Genomic DNA, 17,849 nt, shown 5'->3' with positions numbered 1-17,849 from the left:
CTCTCTCTCTCTCTCTCTCGTCCTCTCTCTCTCTCTCTCGTCCATATCACTGCCACTGTTTGAAAAAATAAAGCCATAACAAAGTAAAGCTCTCCTACTTACTAGTTCTCTTCTGCTATCTCTATCTATCTTCTCTAACTGCCATCAGGGAGGTGACACGCCAACTGAAGGACTTCTCTGCTAGCAAGAGGATGAACACTGCTGGAGAGAAGGTACGGAGCGAGGGATGCTTTCAGAAAGCCTCCCCGTCAGGTAATACTCTTTGTCAGTACGTTCCTACGGCGGAGTGGAGAGAGAACGTGACCGTGTTGTGTGTTCCAACAGACCACCATGAGGGACCTCTCTCAGATGCTGAAGAAGATGCCCCAGTACCAGAAGGAGCTGAGCAAGGTTAGTGTGTGTGTGTCTGTGTGTGTGTGTCTGTATGTGCACGTGACATGTGTGTACTGACCCTGTCTCACTGTGTGTCTCAGTACTCCACTCACCTGCAGCTGGCTGAGGACTGCATGAAGCACTACCAGGGCACAGTGGACAAGTTGTGTCGGGTGGAGCAGGTAAAGGAAAGGAAGGGATGGAGGGGAGATGAGGGATGGAAGTGATGGTAGGGAAGAGGTGGGAGGGGATGGAGAGAGGAGGCATAGCAAGGGACAGAGAGGATGGGAGAAGAGGCTCATTCTAGGGCACTATAGCCCAATGCGTCGCTGTTTGATAGATAGATTGGGGGTACGACCCTGCGATAGACTAGCATCCTGTCTGAGGGATGTACTTGTACATCAAGCTGCCTCACGCTACAGAAACACACTATTGCGAACGGGAAAGGGGATATCGAGCCAATCGAAATTTGCCTTCCGCGTTTTTCCCAACCCGTCTACCATTCCGACTCCCAAACGTACGTACTTACTTGTACAGTATAGGGCACTACACTGCATTCTGAAAGTATTCAGACCCCTGGAGCAGGTTTTCATCAAGCATCCTCACAGCATGATGCTGCCACCACCATGCTTCACCGTAGGGATGGTGCCATTCCGACTCCCAAACGTACTTACTTACTTGTACAGTATAGGGCACTACACTGCCTTCTGAAAGTATTCAGACCCCTGGAGCAGGTTTTCATCAAGGATCTCTCTGTACATTGCTCCATTGCTCCATTGCTCTCTTTCCCTCGATCCTGACTAGTCTTCCAATTCCTGCAGCTGAAAAACATCCTCACAGCATGATGCTGCCACCACCATGCTTCACCGTAGGGATGGTGCCAGGTTTCCTCCAGACGTGATGCTTGGCATTCAGGCCAAAGAGTTCAATCTTGGTTTTATCAGACCAGAGAATCTTGTTTCTCATGGTCGGAGAGTCTTTAGGTGCCTCTTGGCAAACTCCAAGTGGGCTGTCTTGTGCCTTTTACTGAGGAGTGGCTTCCATCTGGCCACTCTACCATAAAGGCCTGATTGGTGGAGTGCTGCAGAGATGGTTTTCCTTCTGGAAGGTTCTCCCATCTCCACAGAGAAACTCTAGAGCTCTGTCAGAGTGACCATCGGGTTCTTGGTCATCTCTAATTGCTCAGTTTGGCATGTCAGCCAGCTCTAGGAAGAGACTTGGTGGTTCCAATCTTCTTCCATTTAAGAATGATGGGGGAGACTTTTCTTGGGGACCTTCAATGCTGCAGACATTTTTTGAAACCCTTGCCCAGATCTGTGCCTCGACACAATACTGTCTCGGAGCTCTACGGACAATTCCTTTGACCTGATGGCTTGGTTTTTTTCTCTGTCATGTACTGTCAACTGTGGGACCTTATATAGACAGGTGTGTGCCTTTCCAAATTATGTCCAATCAATCGAATTTACCTCAGGTGGACTCCAATCAAGTTGTAGAAACATCTCGAAGGTGATCAATGGAAACAGGATGCAGCTGAGCTCAATTTTGAGTCTCATAGCAAAAGGTCTGAATACTGATGTAGATAAGGTATTTCAGTTTTTATTTGTATTGTCTAAACGAATGTCTCAACCTGTTTTCTTTGTCATTATTGGGTATTGTGTTTAGATTGATGTGGAAAAAATGTAATATTTTAGAATAAGGCTGTAACGTATCAAAATGTGGAAAAGGTCAAGGGGTCTGAGTACTTTCTGAATGCACTGTATATAAGGAATGGGTTGCTATTTTGGATGTATCTCTAATCTCCTGTCTGTGTGGCATGTAGGACTTGGCCATGGGTACAGATGCTGAAGGGGAGAAGATCAAGGACCCCATGAGGGCCATCGTGCCCATCCTGCTGGACGCCAACGTTACAACCCACGACAAGATCCGCATCATCCTTCTCTACATCTTCCTCAAGAATGGTGAAACTGAAAGATGCTCAACTTTTAACCCTAACATTTACCCTAACGCTAGCTTCATATCCACATCCCAGTTCAACCCTAACGCTAGCTTCATATCCACATCCCAGTTCAACCCTAACGCTAGCTTCATATCCACATCCCAGTTCAACCCTAACGCTAGCTTCATGTCCACATCCCAGTTCAACCCTAACGCTAGCTTCATGTCCACATCCCAGTTCAACCCTAACGCTAGCTTCATGTCCACATCCCAGTTCAACCCTAACGCTAGCTTCATGTCCACATCCCAGTTCAACCCTAACGCTAGCTTCATGTCCACATCCCAGTTCAACCCTAACGCTAGCTTCATATCCACATCCCAGTTCACATCCCTAACGCTAGCTTCATGTCCACATCCCAGTTCAACCCTAACGCTAGCTTCATGTCCACATCCCAGTTCAACCCTAACGCTAGCTTCATGTCCACATCCCAGTTCAACCCTAACGCTAGCTTCATGTCCACATCCCAGTTCAACCCTAACGCTAGCTTCATATCCACATCCCAGTTCAACCCTAACGCTAGCTTCATGTCCACATCCCAGTTCAACCCTAACGCTAGCTTCATGTCCACATCCCAGTTCAACCCTAACGCTAGCTTCATATCCACATCCCAGTTCAACCCTAACGCTAGCTTCATATCTACATCCCAGTTCAACCCTAACCTAAACCACAACCCTAACGCTAGCTTCATGTCCACATCCCAGTTCAACCCTAACGCTAGCTTCATATCCACATCCCAGTTCAACCCTAACGCTAGCTTCATGTCCACATCCCAGTTCAACCCTAACCTAAACCACAACCCTAACGCTAGCTTCATGTCCACATCCCAGTTCAACCCTAACCTAAACCACAACCCTAACGCTAGCTTCATGTCCACATCCCAGTTCAACCCTAACGCTAGCTTCATATCCACATCCCAGTTCAACCCTAACGCTAGCTTCATATCCACATCCCAGTTCAACCCTAATGCTAGCTTCATGTCCACATCCCAGTTCAACCCTAACCTAAACCACAACCCTAACCCTAGCTTCATATCCACATCCCAGTTCAACCCTAACGCTAGCTTCATGTCCACATCCCAGTTCAACCCTAACCCTAGCTTCATGTCCACATCCCAGTTCAACCCTAACGCTAGCTTCATGTCCACATCCCAGTTCAACCCTAACGCTAGCTTCATATCCACATCCCAGTTCAACCCTAACGCTAGCTTCATATCCACATCCCAGTTCAACCCTAACCTAAACCACAACCCTAACCCTAGCTTCATATCTACATCCCAGTTCAACCCTAACCTAAACCACAACCCTAACGCTAGCTTCATGTCCACATCCCAGTTCAACCCTAACGCTAGCTTCATGTCCACATCCCAGTTCAACCCTAACGCTAGCTTCATATCTACATCCCAGTTTAACCCTAACCTAAACCACAACCCTAACGCTAGCTTCATATCCACATCCCAGTTCAACCCTAACGCTAGCTTCATGTCCACATCCCAGTTCAACCCTAACGCTAGCTTCATGTCCACATCCCAGTTCAACCCTAACGCTAGCTTCATATCTACATCCCAGTTTAACCCTAACCTAAACCACAACCCTAACGCTAGCTTCATATCCACATCCCAGTTCAACCCTAACGCTAGCTTCATGTCCACATCCCAGTTCAACCCTAACGCTAGCTTCATGTCCACATCCCAGTTCAACCCTAACGCTAGCTTCATGTCCACATCCCAGTTCAACCCTAACGCTAGCTTCATGTCCACATCCCAGTTCAACCCTAACCCTAGCTTCATGTCCACATCCCAGTTCAACCCTAACCCTAGCTTCATGTCCACATCCCAGTTCAACCCTAACGCTAGCTTCATATCCACATCCCAGTTCAACCCTAACGCTAGCTTCATATCCACATCCCAGTTCAACCCTAACGCTAGCTTCATATCCACATCCCAGTTCAACCCTAACGCTAGCTTCATATCCACATCCCAGTTCAACCCTAACGCTAGCTTCATGTCCACATCCCAGTTCAACCCTAACGCTAGCTTCATATCTACATCCCAGTTTAACCCTAACCTAAACCACAACCCTAACGCTAGCTTCATGTCCACATCCCAGTTCAACCCTAACGCTAGCTTCATGTCCACATCCCAGTTCAACCCTAACCCGCTAGCTTCATATCTACATCCCAGTTTAACCCTAACCTAAACCACAACCCTAACGCTAGCTTCATATCCACATCCCAGTTCAACCCTAACGCTAGCTTCATGTCCACATCCCAGTTCAACCCTAACGCTAGCTTCATATCCACATCCCAGTTCAACCCTAATGCTAGCTTCATGTCCACATCCCAGTTCAACCCTAACCTAAACCACAACCCTAACGCTAGCTTCATATCCACATCACAGTTCAACCCTAACGCTAGCTTCATGTCCACATCCCATTTCAATCCTAACGCTAGCTTCATATCTACATCCCAGTTCAACCCTAACGCTAGCTTCATATCCACATCCCAGTTCAACCCTAACGCTAGCTTCATATCTACATCCCAGTTCAACCCTAACCCTAGCTTCATATCTACATCCCAGTTCAACCCTAACGCTAGCTTCATATCTACATCCCAGTTCAACCCTAACTTCATATCCACATCCCAGTTCAACCCTAACGCTAGCTTCATATCCACATCCTGGTTCAACCCCCAACCCTAGCTTCATGTCCACATCCCGGTTCAACCCTTACCCTAGCTTCATATCTACATCCCAGTTCAACCCTAACCCTAGCTTCATATCTACATCCCAGTTCAACCCTAACGCTAGCTTCATGTCCACATGCCAGTTCAACCCTAACGCTAGCTTCATATCCACATCCCAGTTCAACCCTAACGCTAGCTTCATATCCACATCCCAGTTCAACCCTAACGCTAGCTTCATGTCCACATCCCAGTTCAACCCTAACGCTAGCTTCATGTCCACATCCCAGTTCAACCCTAACGCTAGCTTCATATCTACATCCCAGTTTAACCCTAACCTAAACCACAACCCTAACGCTAGCTTCATATCCACATCCCAGTTCAACCTTAACGCTAGCTTCATGTCCACATCCCAGTTCAACCCTAACGCTAGCTTCATGTCCACATCCCAGTTCAACCCTAACGCTAGCTTCATATCTACATCCCAGTTTAACCCTAACCTAAACCACAACCCTAACGCTAGCTTCATATCCACATCCCAGTTCAACCCTAACGCTAGCTTCATATCTACATCCCAGTTCAACCCTAACCCTAGCTTCATATCTACATCCCAGTTCAACCCTAACGCTAGCTTCATATCTACATCCCAGTTCAACCCTAACTTCATATCCACATCCCAGTTCAACCCCTAACGCTAGCTTCATATCCACATCCTGGTTCAACCCCAACCCTAGCTTCATGTCCACATCCCGGTTCAACCCTTACCCTAGCTTCATATCTACATCCCAGTTCAACCCTAACCCTAGCTTCATATCTACATCCCAGTTCAACCCTAACGCTAGCTTCATGTCCACATGCCAGTTCAAGCCTAACGCTAGCTTCATATCCACATCCCAGTTCAACCCTAACGCTAGCTTCATATCCACATCCCAGTTCAACCCTAACGCTAGCTTCATGTCCACATCCCAGTTCAACCCTAACGCTAGCTTCATGTCCACATCCCAGTTCAACCCTAACGCTAGCTTCATATCTACATCCCAGTTTAACCCTAACCTAAACCACAACCCTAACGCTAGCTTCATATCCACATCCCAGTTCAACCTTAACGCTAGCTTCATGTCCACATCCCAGTTCAACCCTAACGCTAGCTTCATGTCCACATCCCAGTTCAACCCTAACGCTAGCTTCATATCTACATCCCAGTTCAACCCTAACCCTAGCTTCATATCTACATCCCAGTTCAACCCTAACGCTAGCTTCATATCTACATCCCAGTTCAACCCTAACTTCATATCCACATCCCAGTTCAACCCTAACGCTAGCTTCATATCCACATCCTGGTTCAACCCCCAACCCTAGCTTCATGTCCACATCCCGGTTCAACCCTTACCCTAGCTTCATATCTACATCCCAGTTCAACCCTAACCCTAGCTTCATATCTACATCCCAGTTCAACCCTAACGCTAGCTTCATGTCCACATGCCAGTTCAACCCTAACGCTAGCTTCATATCCACATCCCAGTTCAACCCTAACGCTAGCTTCATATCCACATCCCAGTTCAACCCTAACGCTAGCTTCATGTCCACATCCCAGTTCAACCCTAACGCTAGCTTCATGTCCACATCCCAGTTCAACCCTAACGCTAGCTTCATATCTACATCCCAGTTTAACCCTAACCTAAACCACAACCCTAACGCTAGCTTCATATCCACATCCCAGTTCAACCTTAACGCTAGCTTCATGTCCACATCCCAGTTCAACCCTAACGCTAGCTTCATGTCCACATCCCAGTTCAACCCTAACGCTAGCTTCATATCTACATCCCAGTTTAACCCTAACCTAAACCACAACCCTAACGCTAGCTTCATATCCACATCCCAGTTCAACCCTAACGCTAGCTTCATGTCCACATCCCAGTTCAACCCTAACGCTAGCTTCATGTCCACATCCCAGTTCAACCCTAATGCTAGCTTCATGTCCACATCCCAGTTCAACCCTAACGCTAGCTTCATGTCCACATCCCAGTTCAACCCTAACGCTAGCTTCATGTCCACATCCCAGTTCAACCCTAACGCTAGCTTCATATCCACATCCCAGTTCAACCCTAACGCTAGCTTCATATCCACATCCCAGTTCAACCCTAACGCTAGCTTCATGTCCACATCCCAGTTCAACCCTAACGCTAGCTTCATGTCCACATCCCAGTTCAACCCTAACGCTAGCTTCATGTCCACATCACAGTTCAACCCTAACGCTAGCTTCATATCCACATCCCAGTTCAACCCTAACGCTAGCTTCATGTCTACATCCCAGTTCAACCCTAACCCTAGCTTCATATCTACATCCCAGTTCAACCCTAACCTAAACCACAACCCTAACGCTAGCTTCATGTCCACATCCCAGTTCAACCCTAACCTAAACCACAACCCTAACGCTAGCTTCATATCCACATCCCAGTTCAACCCTAACGCTAGCTTCATGTCCACATCCCAGTTCAACCCTAATGCTAGCTTCATATCCACATCCCAGTTCAACCCTAACGCTAGCTTCATATCCACATCCCAGTTCAACCCTAACGCTAGCTTCATGTCCACATCCCAGTTCAACCCTAACGCTAGCTTCATATCCACATCCCAGTTCAACCCTAACCTAAACCACAACCCTAACGCTAGCTTCATATCCACATCCCAATTCAACCCTAAACTCAACCACAACCCTAACATTAGCTTCATGTACCCATCCTGCCTCAACCTTAACTAACTCTAGCTTCATAACTACATCTTGGTTCAACCCTAACCCTAGCCTCAAACACAAACCTAACTCTAAGAGCCGATCTAGGATAAGTTTTTCATGTTTATTTCTAAAGCCTATTTTTTTCCCTATTTACATATTGCAAGCTGTGCAAAATGGAAGTAGTTGCGTAGCAATATGCAAATGTATGCAGAGACACAATTTGTAACTCATCCAACTAAGCAGTATCACCATTTTGTGTAGCTAATTGCTTTCTTGCATTGTGCAAGTACGTAGTGTATAAATTAGGCTTAAAGTTAACCTATAAGAGCTTAACAACCTGTGGTGTGCTGTTGGGTAGGCATCACAGAGGAGAACCTGAACAAGCTCATCCAGCATGCCCAGATCCCTCCTGAGGACAGTGAGATCATCACCAACATGGCCCACCTGGGCGTGCCCATCATCACAGACGTGAGTCAGCACTCCTACTTCCTGTTGTTGGCCACTTCGTGTCTGGCCAGCCTCCTCTTCTGTCCCTCATGCAGCTGCAGTCAAGGACACAGATGCACCGCCACCTTTTCAACACCTGTTACAAACTCTGTCTTTCTCCTTCATGCCCATACTCTCTCTCTCTCTCTCTCTCCCCTCTCTCTCTCTCTGTCACCAGCTCTCCTGCCCATTCTCTCTCTCTATACCTCTCTCTCTCTAACTCTCTCTCTCTCTCTGTCACCAGCTCTCCTGCCCATTCTCTCTCTCTCTCTCGCGCTCTGTCACCAGCTCTCCTGCCCATTCTCTCTCTCTCTATACCTCTCTCTCTACCTCTACCTCTCTCTCTCTCTCGCTCTCTCTCTCTCTAACTCTCTCACTCTGTCACCAGCCCTCCTGCCTTTATTTCTTTCTTTCTCTCTCTCTCTCTCTGTCCCTCGTTGTCTTCTACACTCCTACCATATTATTCTTTTCATATGGGTCTCAATTAAACACTTCAATCAGACTGATATTTGCAGTAATTTAACTCTCCCTCTTTGTTATTTTTCACCCCATGTTTCTCCTCCCTCTAGTCCACCCTCCGCAGGGGGAAGAAGCTGGACAGGAAGGAACGTGTGAGTGAGCAGACCTATCAGCTGTCACGCTGGACACCACTGGTCAAGGACATCATGGAGGTCAGTTACTGGACATACACATAGTGTGTGTGTGTGTGTGTTTCAGGCCATCCCAGTTGTCTTTACTGTGTACTGTATTTGCTGACCATGCTCTTGTTCTGCCTTTCTCCTTCCTTGTCATCCCTGCAGGATGTGATTGAAGATAAGCTGGACACCAAGCACTACCCTTACATATCTACCCGCTCCTCTGCCTCCTTCAGCAGCACTGCAGTCAGGTACACACACACACACACACACACACACACACACACACACACACACACACACACACACACAGAGGAATGCATTGCAGTGTAGTAGCGCTACTGCGATGACAAAGAAAGGAGGGTCATAGATCAATAGTTATTTCGGCTCTGAGGGAGAGGGGAGGTGAATACTCTGATTGGCTGCAAAAGAGTGAAGGGCGGAACTAAGCAGTGACGAACAGGAGAAAAGAGGAGGGCTGTATATTCAGTCAAACATACAGTACTGCAACAGAGGACTCTGGTCAAAAGTAGTGGACAATATAGGGAATAGGGTGCTATTTGGGACAAAGCCAAGGCATCTAACCCTCATACTACTACCACAGTGGTAGGTGTGCGTGCACTGGGGAATGATGAGAGAGTGCTGACACATTGACCCCTGCATATCCCTCCCCCCACTAGACCTTCATTGTGTGTGTATTGATTTGACATGGGATCTGTGCTGCTGAGAATGGGAGCCACTTCCACCACCAACCACCATTCATTCCCCAGCCCCAATGTTATTGACTCATTGGGAAATAAGCACATTTCACTAGACGCCTTGCACAGCCATGATGCAGCCAAACACACATTCACACACACTGGTCGCATTCCAGACCGACTACATTGTAGACATTGCATTGGTCAGCCCATGGTTGCATGCCACATCATTAACTGCGCAGTGGGGCATCAGATTGCTGTATCATAGGATGTGGGTTGCTGATATGTTACATAGCTAGTTGTCTCCACATGGAGAAAGATCCTTTCTCTCTGCCCATTCCTCTGCCCAGTACAGCAGTGGTGAAACACTGGGATATGCCACCCTTTTTGATTGTGCTTCTCCCTCCCTGACAGTGCCCGGTATGGCCAATGGCACAAGAATAAGACCCCAGGCGAGTACCGCACCGGGCCGCGCGTCATGGTCTTCATCATCGGAGGCGCGTCCTTCAGCGAGATGCGCTCTGCCTACGAGGTCACGCAGGCCAACGGGAAGTGGGAGGCCATCATTGGTGAGTCTGACACCGGGGGGCGCCACTGAGCGCAGGCCGACGGGGTAGGGAGAGACTCCCCCATAGGGAGTGTGACAGAACAGTCCTAAGAGAAGATAGACTGATCTTACTGGTACATTAACACACTTGCCTTTAATTTATGCAAGAATGCAGACTCATTTCGAATGGACATATGACCCCTGCCTCTGGGCACTTGTTGTCGGTCTGAACAGTCTGAATAGGTAATATGTCCACCATGCCCTCTGATTGGCTAGGTGGAATGGCTTATACCTAGCCAAGTCTTTTCAGGGTCTACACAAAGTGCCTAGGGATGGGGGACTAGGAAGTAGATTGGGAAATGGGTGTACTTCTCTAACTGACTGACTCTCGTACACTGGCTAATTCTGTTATCGGTCTCCATCAGGGCTGTTGTGGTGACCGTATTACCGCCACGACGGCAGTCAAATGCCATGTGACCGTTTAGTCACGGTAATTAGGCTTCTCCAGGCTCTGATGCTGCTGATGGTCATTAGAAGCCTACAAAACGTGATGACTGCCTGGTACGCAGCACTCTATTGTCCCTCTAATCACTCTGGTATCAATGCAAATGTAATCGAAAATCTGTAATCGAAAAAGAGGAGGATACCATCAGCTTTCTATTGGTTAGGCCTACAATATTTATTTCTCAACGTTCCTAATAGTAAGCACATTGCTTATATTTACAACAGGAGTGTAGCCTGCCTGGCTGGCATGAAAATGAACCCCGGGAAAAGTGTCCTCCATTCGCTATCGAAGTGCATAGATGACATGTATTTTCCCCGCTGACCCTGTTTCGATACATATTTCACACATATACAAAATAATAAAGACAAGATTAAATCAAGAATAGTCTGATGGGTGACAATATTACCCTATCACTTGTGAATGATGCCCAGCACTTTTTCGAATCATAGTCACACACCTCATGTAGCCTAGCCCATAGGCCTATATAGGTTTGTATTACAAATAAAGTGGCCGAATAACTTCTTCAAATGAATCATTAATCCTCTTTACAAGGGGTGTAGAGGCTAACTGGCATAAGCAGCATGTGAGTTTCAAGATGGGGGAAGATCATTTTCACCATAAAACTGCACCTTTATAATAACATTTCCTGCATAATCACATTTGCGGGCACTTTTGATAATGGTGTTTTCCGTTAATGGAACATTTGCACTTTTAGGCTACTGCAGTGTGCACATTGCTGCTCTTATAATGTGAAGAAATAGACTAACAGTAAAAACGTTTTTTTTTATGCTAGTGGTTGTATTAATTTGGGATCTGTTGCATCCCACAACTGTCCCAGACTGTTTGGAATATGTATTTCTTGCACAGAATAGATCAACTTTTGTACTATGGGGGATAGTAGATTGACATAGGCTAGTGCTTTTGCTGTTAGTTAGGCCTACTCATATTGTTGGCTGACGAAAAGTACATGTGGACAGTTCTTCCAATGTCTTCAATATGCGCCTCAGAATTGGATAAGGACCTGCGCAATTGCGTCCCGGATGTGTCTGTCTTCACTTGTAGCCTGTGAGAAAGACCACGTGATGTGAGAGGTGATTCAGAGCACACAGCACTCAGGGAGAAGGTAACAACGGCCACTGACTGCAGAAGGTATTTTTATAGGGGACATTACGGCCAAACAAAGGGGATGCCGCTGTAAAATTCTAGACATTATCAAGTGCTTGTCAAATTGTGAATGAGAGACTGATGAAGTGTGTACAGCCTGCTCAAAAAATAAAGCAGAGCTCATGCGTTTCAAGTGACTTTTTTCAAATCATCATTGGAGTCGCATCATGCATCCTTACAATGTATTACAACTGTAAACATATAGCCTGTTTGTAGAGCAACTAAAGTTACATGAATAACTGTAAATTTAGCATATAGATACCTATTTCTTTGTTAACCGCTCAACACAGAATAGCCGCATGTGCAACACTCCCTTGAAATCGCTTGGAGAAAATATCCTTTCTATTTTATTCAGCTTTGGTCAATTGTATTCTTCATACTATAAAATAATGCCATGGAATTCTAAGAAAAAAATAGTCTGCTAAGTGAACTAGCGTAGCCCACAGCCAATCATCATAGATCAGGGCCTAACACAAGGACAACTTGAGTATGATATTCTGTTCTTCTGAAATAAACTACATTTTATTCATATTATTCTTCTTTAGACCTGTCTATAATAAATAATGGATTTATTGTGAAGGTGTAGGCTATATTACATGGATTTATTAGACTTTTTAAAACGCAGATGTTCCAAAGTTCTGCATCAGTGGCTTGTAGGCTCGATGTGGAAGCCAGGAGATGCTACATGTGTTTGTTAATTAACGGTCAATTACCGTGAGACCGACAGTTATTTGCTTTGACAATCAACGGCTGATGAAATTTCGTAGCCGCCACAGCCCCAGTCTCCATTCATTGTGGTCAGCAGGACACAAATGCCAACGTGTCTGCCATCATCAGTGCCAATACAACTGTGTTCTGTTCCCACTATGAGAGAATTCATCCTGATAATCTTTCTCTCATTTGACCTCCGACTCGACCGTACTTCATTAAAACTCTGGCTTATCCACACAACAGCATATATGACCTTAATTAGCTTCCTTACTCCCATATACAGTGGCTTGTATTCACCCCCCACTGCATTTTCCCTATTTTATTGCCTTACAACCTGGAATTAAAATATTTGAGGGTTTGTATCATTTCATTTACACAACATGCCTACCACTTTGAAGATTACAAATATTTTTATTGTGAAACAAACATGAAATAAGACAAAAAAAAGTTCAACTTGAGCGTGCATAACTATTCACCCCCCACAAAGTTAATACTCTGTAGAGTCACCCTTTGCAACAATTTCAGCTGCAAGTCTCTTGGGGTTTGTCTCTATAAGCTTGGCACATCTAGCCACTGGGATTTTTTCCCATTCTTCAAGGCAAAACTTCTCCAGCTCCTTCAAGCTGGATGGGTTCCACTGGTGTACAGCGATCTTTAAGTCATACGAATCCCTTTGGCCCGACAGTCTAGGGAGGATGGTAACGAGACCCGTAACATAACTCACGCAAATTATAATAGTGAAAACATAACAGTGGGAACAAATAACCACGACAACTTAAATCCACCGTCAAACTCAGGGTTTATTAGTAAACACACGGTAATGGGGGGGGGGGGGGGGGGGGGGCGGGTCCGGGCCGAGGAAAGATAGAAAAAGCATCCAAAAAAACCCTTAAGCTAGACTCGCCTATTTCAACCACAGCTAACTAACAAACCAAAAATACAGTGGGTGGTCCGCCCAGTTCTAACTAGTGTATTTAACAAAGTTTATCTACGGGTAGTGTATGCCCATGGGTGAACTGTCTGGTTACCCCCTTTTCCCACCAGCAAACAAACACTCAAACACCATAACCAAAAACAATACTCACAGGTGGGGACAAAGTGACATGTATCCTAAACCACACAAGAGCTCTACAAACATATTACAGAGAGATTGAGCTCCAGAGAAAACAACTGACAGGGTTTTTAAACCAAGGGAAAGGAACTGATTGGGTAGGAGAAAAGGAGCAGGTGTCTTCTGATTGGTGACTGATTGGGGAATGATGGAGCAGGTGTCTTCTGATTGGTGACTGATTGGGGAATGATGGAGCAGGTGTCTTCTGATTGGTGACTGATTGGGGAATGATGGAGCAGGTGTCTTCTGATTGGCGACTGATTGGGGAATGATGATTGCCACCTGTGAGTAGGGGAGATGGAGAGAAAAGAAAAACACACAGAATACTTGTATCCGTAACATCATTCCACAGATTCTCAATTGGATTGAGATCTGGGCTTTGACTAGGCCAATCCAAGATATTTAAATGTTTCCCCTTAAACCACGTGAGTGTTGCTTTAGCAGTATGCTTACGGTCATTGTCCTGTTGGAAGGTGAACCTCTATCCCAGTCTCAAATCTCTGGAAGACTGAAACAGGTTTCCCTCAAGAGTTTCCTTGTATTTAGCGCCATCCATCATTCCTTCAATTCTGACCAGTTTCCCAGTACCTGCCGATGGAAAAACATCCCCACAGCATGATGCTGGCGCCCATGCTTCACTGTGGGGATGGTATTCTCGGGGTGATGAGCGGTGTTGGATTTGTGTCAGACATGGCGTTTTCCTTGATGGCCAAAAAGCTACATTTTAGTCTCATCTGACCAGAGTACTATCTTCCATATGTTTGGGGAGTCTCCCAGATGCCTTTTGGTGAACACCAAATGTGTTTTCTTATTTTTCTTTAAGCAATTGCTCTTTCTGGCCACTCTTCTGTAATGCCCAGCTCTGTGGAGTGTACAGCTTAAAGTGGTCCTATGGACAGATACTCCAATCTCCTCTGTGGAGCTTTGCAGCTCCTTCAGTGTTATCTTTGGTCTCTTTGTTGCCTCTCTGATTAATGCCCTCCTTGCCTGGTCCGTGAGTTTTGGTGGGTGGCTCTCTCTTGGCAGGTTTGTTATGGTGCCATATTCTTTCAATTTTTTAATAACGGATTTAATTGTGCTCTGTGGGATGTTGAAAAGTTTGATATTTTTTTATAACCCAACCCTGATCTGTACTTCTGCACAACTTTGTCCCTGACCTGTTTGGAGAGCACCTTGGTCTTCATGATGCCGCTTGGTGGTGCCCCTTGCTTAGTGGTATTGCAGACTCTGGGGCATTTCAGAACAGGTGTGTCTATATATATATACTGAGATTATGTGACACAGGTGGACTTTATTTAAGTGACTTCTGAAGGTAATTGGTTGCACCAGATCTTATTTAGGAGCTTCATAGCGAAGGGGGTGAATACACCACTTTAACATCTTCTGAATGTTTTGATACAAGTTATTTCTTTCACTTCACCAATTTGGACTATTTTCTGTATACACATTACATGAAATCCAAATAAACATCCATTTAAATTACAGGCTGTAGTGCAACAAAATATCAAAAAACGCCAAGGGGGATGAATACTTTCGCAAGGCACTGTACCCACACCACGAATCCCAGTCAGTAAAGATTCTTGAAGAGTTTATGTCATGACCCTAGTTTGCCTGTTGAGACAATCAACACTCATTCTGTTAGACTTACTTAAGGCTCTAGCTGAGCTGGAGGAAAACGTTATGTTTCTGATGAACACTTCTCTAACAAACCCTTACATGTGATATGTGTAAACCCCTTTTGGGTGACGTTTGTGTTCCCTGTTTATTGAATGTTGTCTCTCTGGTCAGCCAGTCCTTGTCATAAGGGAGTGTGTCTTCTCTGTTGTTTTTTTGCTGTGCTATGCTTTTTGGATTCAGTCTTGTTCTGTCTAAAACACTGTTGTCTTTCAATTGCAGCTGTGCCCTGTCTTTTTCTGTGCGTCTGGGTTTCGTGTCCGTGTGTTTGCGTGTGGGCGCGTGTGTGAGTATTCACAGTGTGCGAGTAGTGCAGTGGTGTGTTTAACCCCTTCTTGTCGAGATGGCAGAGAAAGTGGCAGGAAAGAGAAAGTGGCATGGGGGGCGTGGCATGTGATGAGAATTGAGCGTGAAGCGCCCTCTGTTCCTCCACAGGTTCCACCCACACCATCACCCCCATCAAATTCTTAACGGACCTGCAGCACCCTGACTTCCGAGAGTCCACTAGGGTGTCCTTTGAGGAGCCAGACGCAGGCTCAGACGAGTGAGACAGAAAGAGAGAGGGAGGGAGGGAGAAATCACACTCTGACAAAGTAAAGGCAGCCGCGCAAAGAAGCCCTTTCTGAACGCCCACAGCACAAGGGCTTTCTTTCCCTCCGTACTCCTCTTACTACATTCACGACTGCTTGAACTCCGCCCCACCCTCAGGGATGGCCGTCTGGCCCCTGGCTCACTGCATGGCCCAGTCACCTCAGGCTCCACCTCCTGCAGGCCATCACCCATAAAACAGTGTGATTGGTGACCCACACAGCCAATAGTGATTGGCCTTGTCATGCTGACAGATAGAATGGGCATGTGTTGCAGTATCTATCTGTTGGGCCCTCAGGATGTGAAGCCTATGTGGGCTGGCCATGATACAGGCGTCCTGACCCCATCCCTGCTGCCCTCCCCCTCCTCCACCCCCACATCATCTCAACTGGGTGGATTAAATCGCCCCTCTCAGACTCTTTCGTAAACCTGCTTCCCAGAATGTATCATTTGTTGGCGCAGATTTAATCTACCCCCGAGAATCATCTTTATTCCTTTATTATTACTAATTATTTTTGTAAATAACACCTCCAAGACAATCACCTTGATTTAATGGTTTTCTCTCAGGATAGGTCCTTGAGTTGATGTTGGCTTTCAAGGAAGGATTGTCATTTTTTTTTTTTTTGTAGGTGTATTTTTTGCTCCCAATCTTTCAACTTCCTCCACCTCTCCTCCAACTCACGCTCTCCCGGTCCACCAGACATCACATGCATGCTTACATGGCCCAGGAGTCATCTGCAGAGAACACTAATGTTGGTCTCCACACCATTCGGTCAACGAATAAACGTCAGCTCCCTACTGCTATTTCTGCTCGCTCGGACACAGTGCTCCTCTGCAGACACTGACACTGGGAATGTAGCGATGTTCACTCGATATGCTTTATGCGACACATCATCAAAAGCCTTCACGATTTCCCCCTCACTTTGTTCGCTATATAGCTCCATATTTTCCCTTTCGCGACACCATATGTGGCCTTTACAGCATGGTCAAACAATCGTAGACCAATATGGGTTTTGGTACACAGAGACCGGATTCTAAAAGCACATAGTCTAGTTTTCAAACACCAATATTAGCAATTCCCGCATCACTGCCTATTTTGGGGATTTTGTCTAATTGCAAGTAACGTGGCGATATTCTGCACAATTTGTTAAATTGCCACCTAAGTGAGTTTCCCTGAACACAGCATTAAAGGGCATCCATCTCATTCTTGCTTATCTGCTAAAGCCATATCTTTTTCAAACAACTTTTGGTTTTGGTCATTTTTTTCCAAAGTATCAATCACCATGTGCAGTATGGAGGCTTTACCATCTACTGCCGTATTCAACCCGTCCCGAACTAAATGTCCATCGTTAATTTACTCAGACTGTTTGTTTCTGTTAATGGCTGTTTGAATAGAATCCTACCCATGTAGTGGGTGTTGGGGAGCAACGTGGCTCACTGTGTTTCTGGCCAGAGCAAAGCTGTGTGTTTCAGACGCTGAGAGGCAGGAGAGAACCAGGCGCCAGTCCAAAGTTGATCTGTGACTAGTGCTCACCTACACCCCACTCCACCCTCCCATACAACCCAAGATGCCTGCGTCACCATGGTGACCCAACTTAAGATGGACTCGCCTCTTCCTCTCCTGTAACGACTGATGATGGGATAAACCAGCCCTCCTGATTGGCTGTCAATATCACATCTAGAAAGGCCTAACTGGCATGAGCAATCAGATTTACTGAGCTTTAAATTAATTGTACCGAGCACAGATAAACCTAAGCGTCTACCTTGGTGAGCCAAAATGACAAACATTCAGCTTTGCTTCAGAAACAAACAGATGAAGAATAGCAATAATACCAATCCATCTGCTTAGTGTGGGGAGTAAATCAAAGCTTTGGTCCAGCGGTTCGCTTTATGAACGAAAGCCTTGGTTTGTCCAAGATGGAGGGTAAGCCATCAACACATTCAACGACTTT

At 46.0% G+C, this 17,849-nt stretch overlaps 1 protein-coding gene across 2 annotated transcripts in view; it reads left to right on the top strand.

The window, feature by feature from the left end:
- Window positions 1-17,849, top strand: part of stxbp1a (syntaxin binding protein 1a) — a 61,213-nt gene that overhangs the window by 40,465 nt on the left and 2,899 nt on the right. Inside the window, exons 11-19 of one of the 2 annotated variants that reach the window (XM_064972465.1) lie at window positions 149-212; window positions 325-390; window positions 474-554; window positions 2,192-2,330; window positions 8,137-8,246; window positions 8,834-8,935; window positions 9,065-9,150; window positions 10,012-10,166; window positions 15,745-15,902. In XM_064972465.1, coding sequence (XP_064828537.1) covers window positions 149-212; window positions 325-390; window positions 474-554; window positions 2,192-2,330; window positions 8,137-8,246; window positions 8,834-8,935; window positions 9,065-9,150; window positions 10,012-10,166; window positions 15,745-15,857 — 916 coding nt within the window. In that variant the 3' untranslated portion in view covers window positions 15,858-15,902. The remainder of the gene's footprint in view (window positions 1-148; window positions 213-324; window positions 391-473; window positions 555-2,191; window positions 2,331-8,136; window positions 8,247-8,833; window positions 8,936-9,064; window positions 9,151-10,011; window positions 10,167-15,744; window positions 15,903-17,849) is intronic. The other variant, XM_064972466.1, reaches the window with a different exon arrangement.

Source organism: Oncorhynchus masou, chromosome 8, assembly GCF_036934945.1.
Source record: "Oncorhynchus masou masou isolate Uvic2021 chromosome 8, UVic_Omas_1.1, whole genome shotgun sequence".
Taxonomy (NCBI): Eukaryota; Metazoa; Chordata; class Actinopteri; order Salmoniformes; family Salmonidae; genus Oncorhynchus; species Oncorhynchus masou.
Note: the sequence above shows the minus strand (reverse complement) of the source record. Positions and strands in the feature narration are given on the sequence as shown.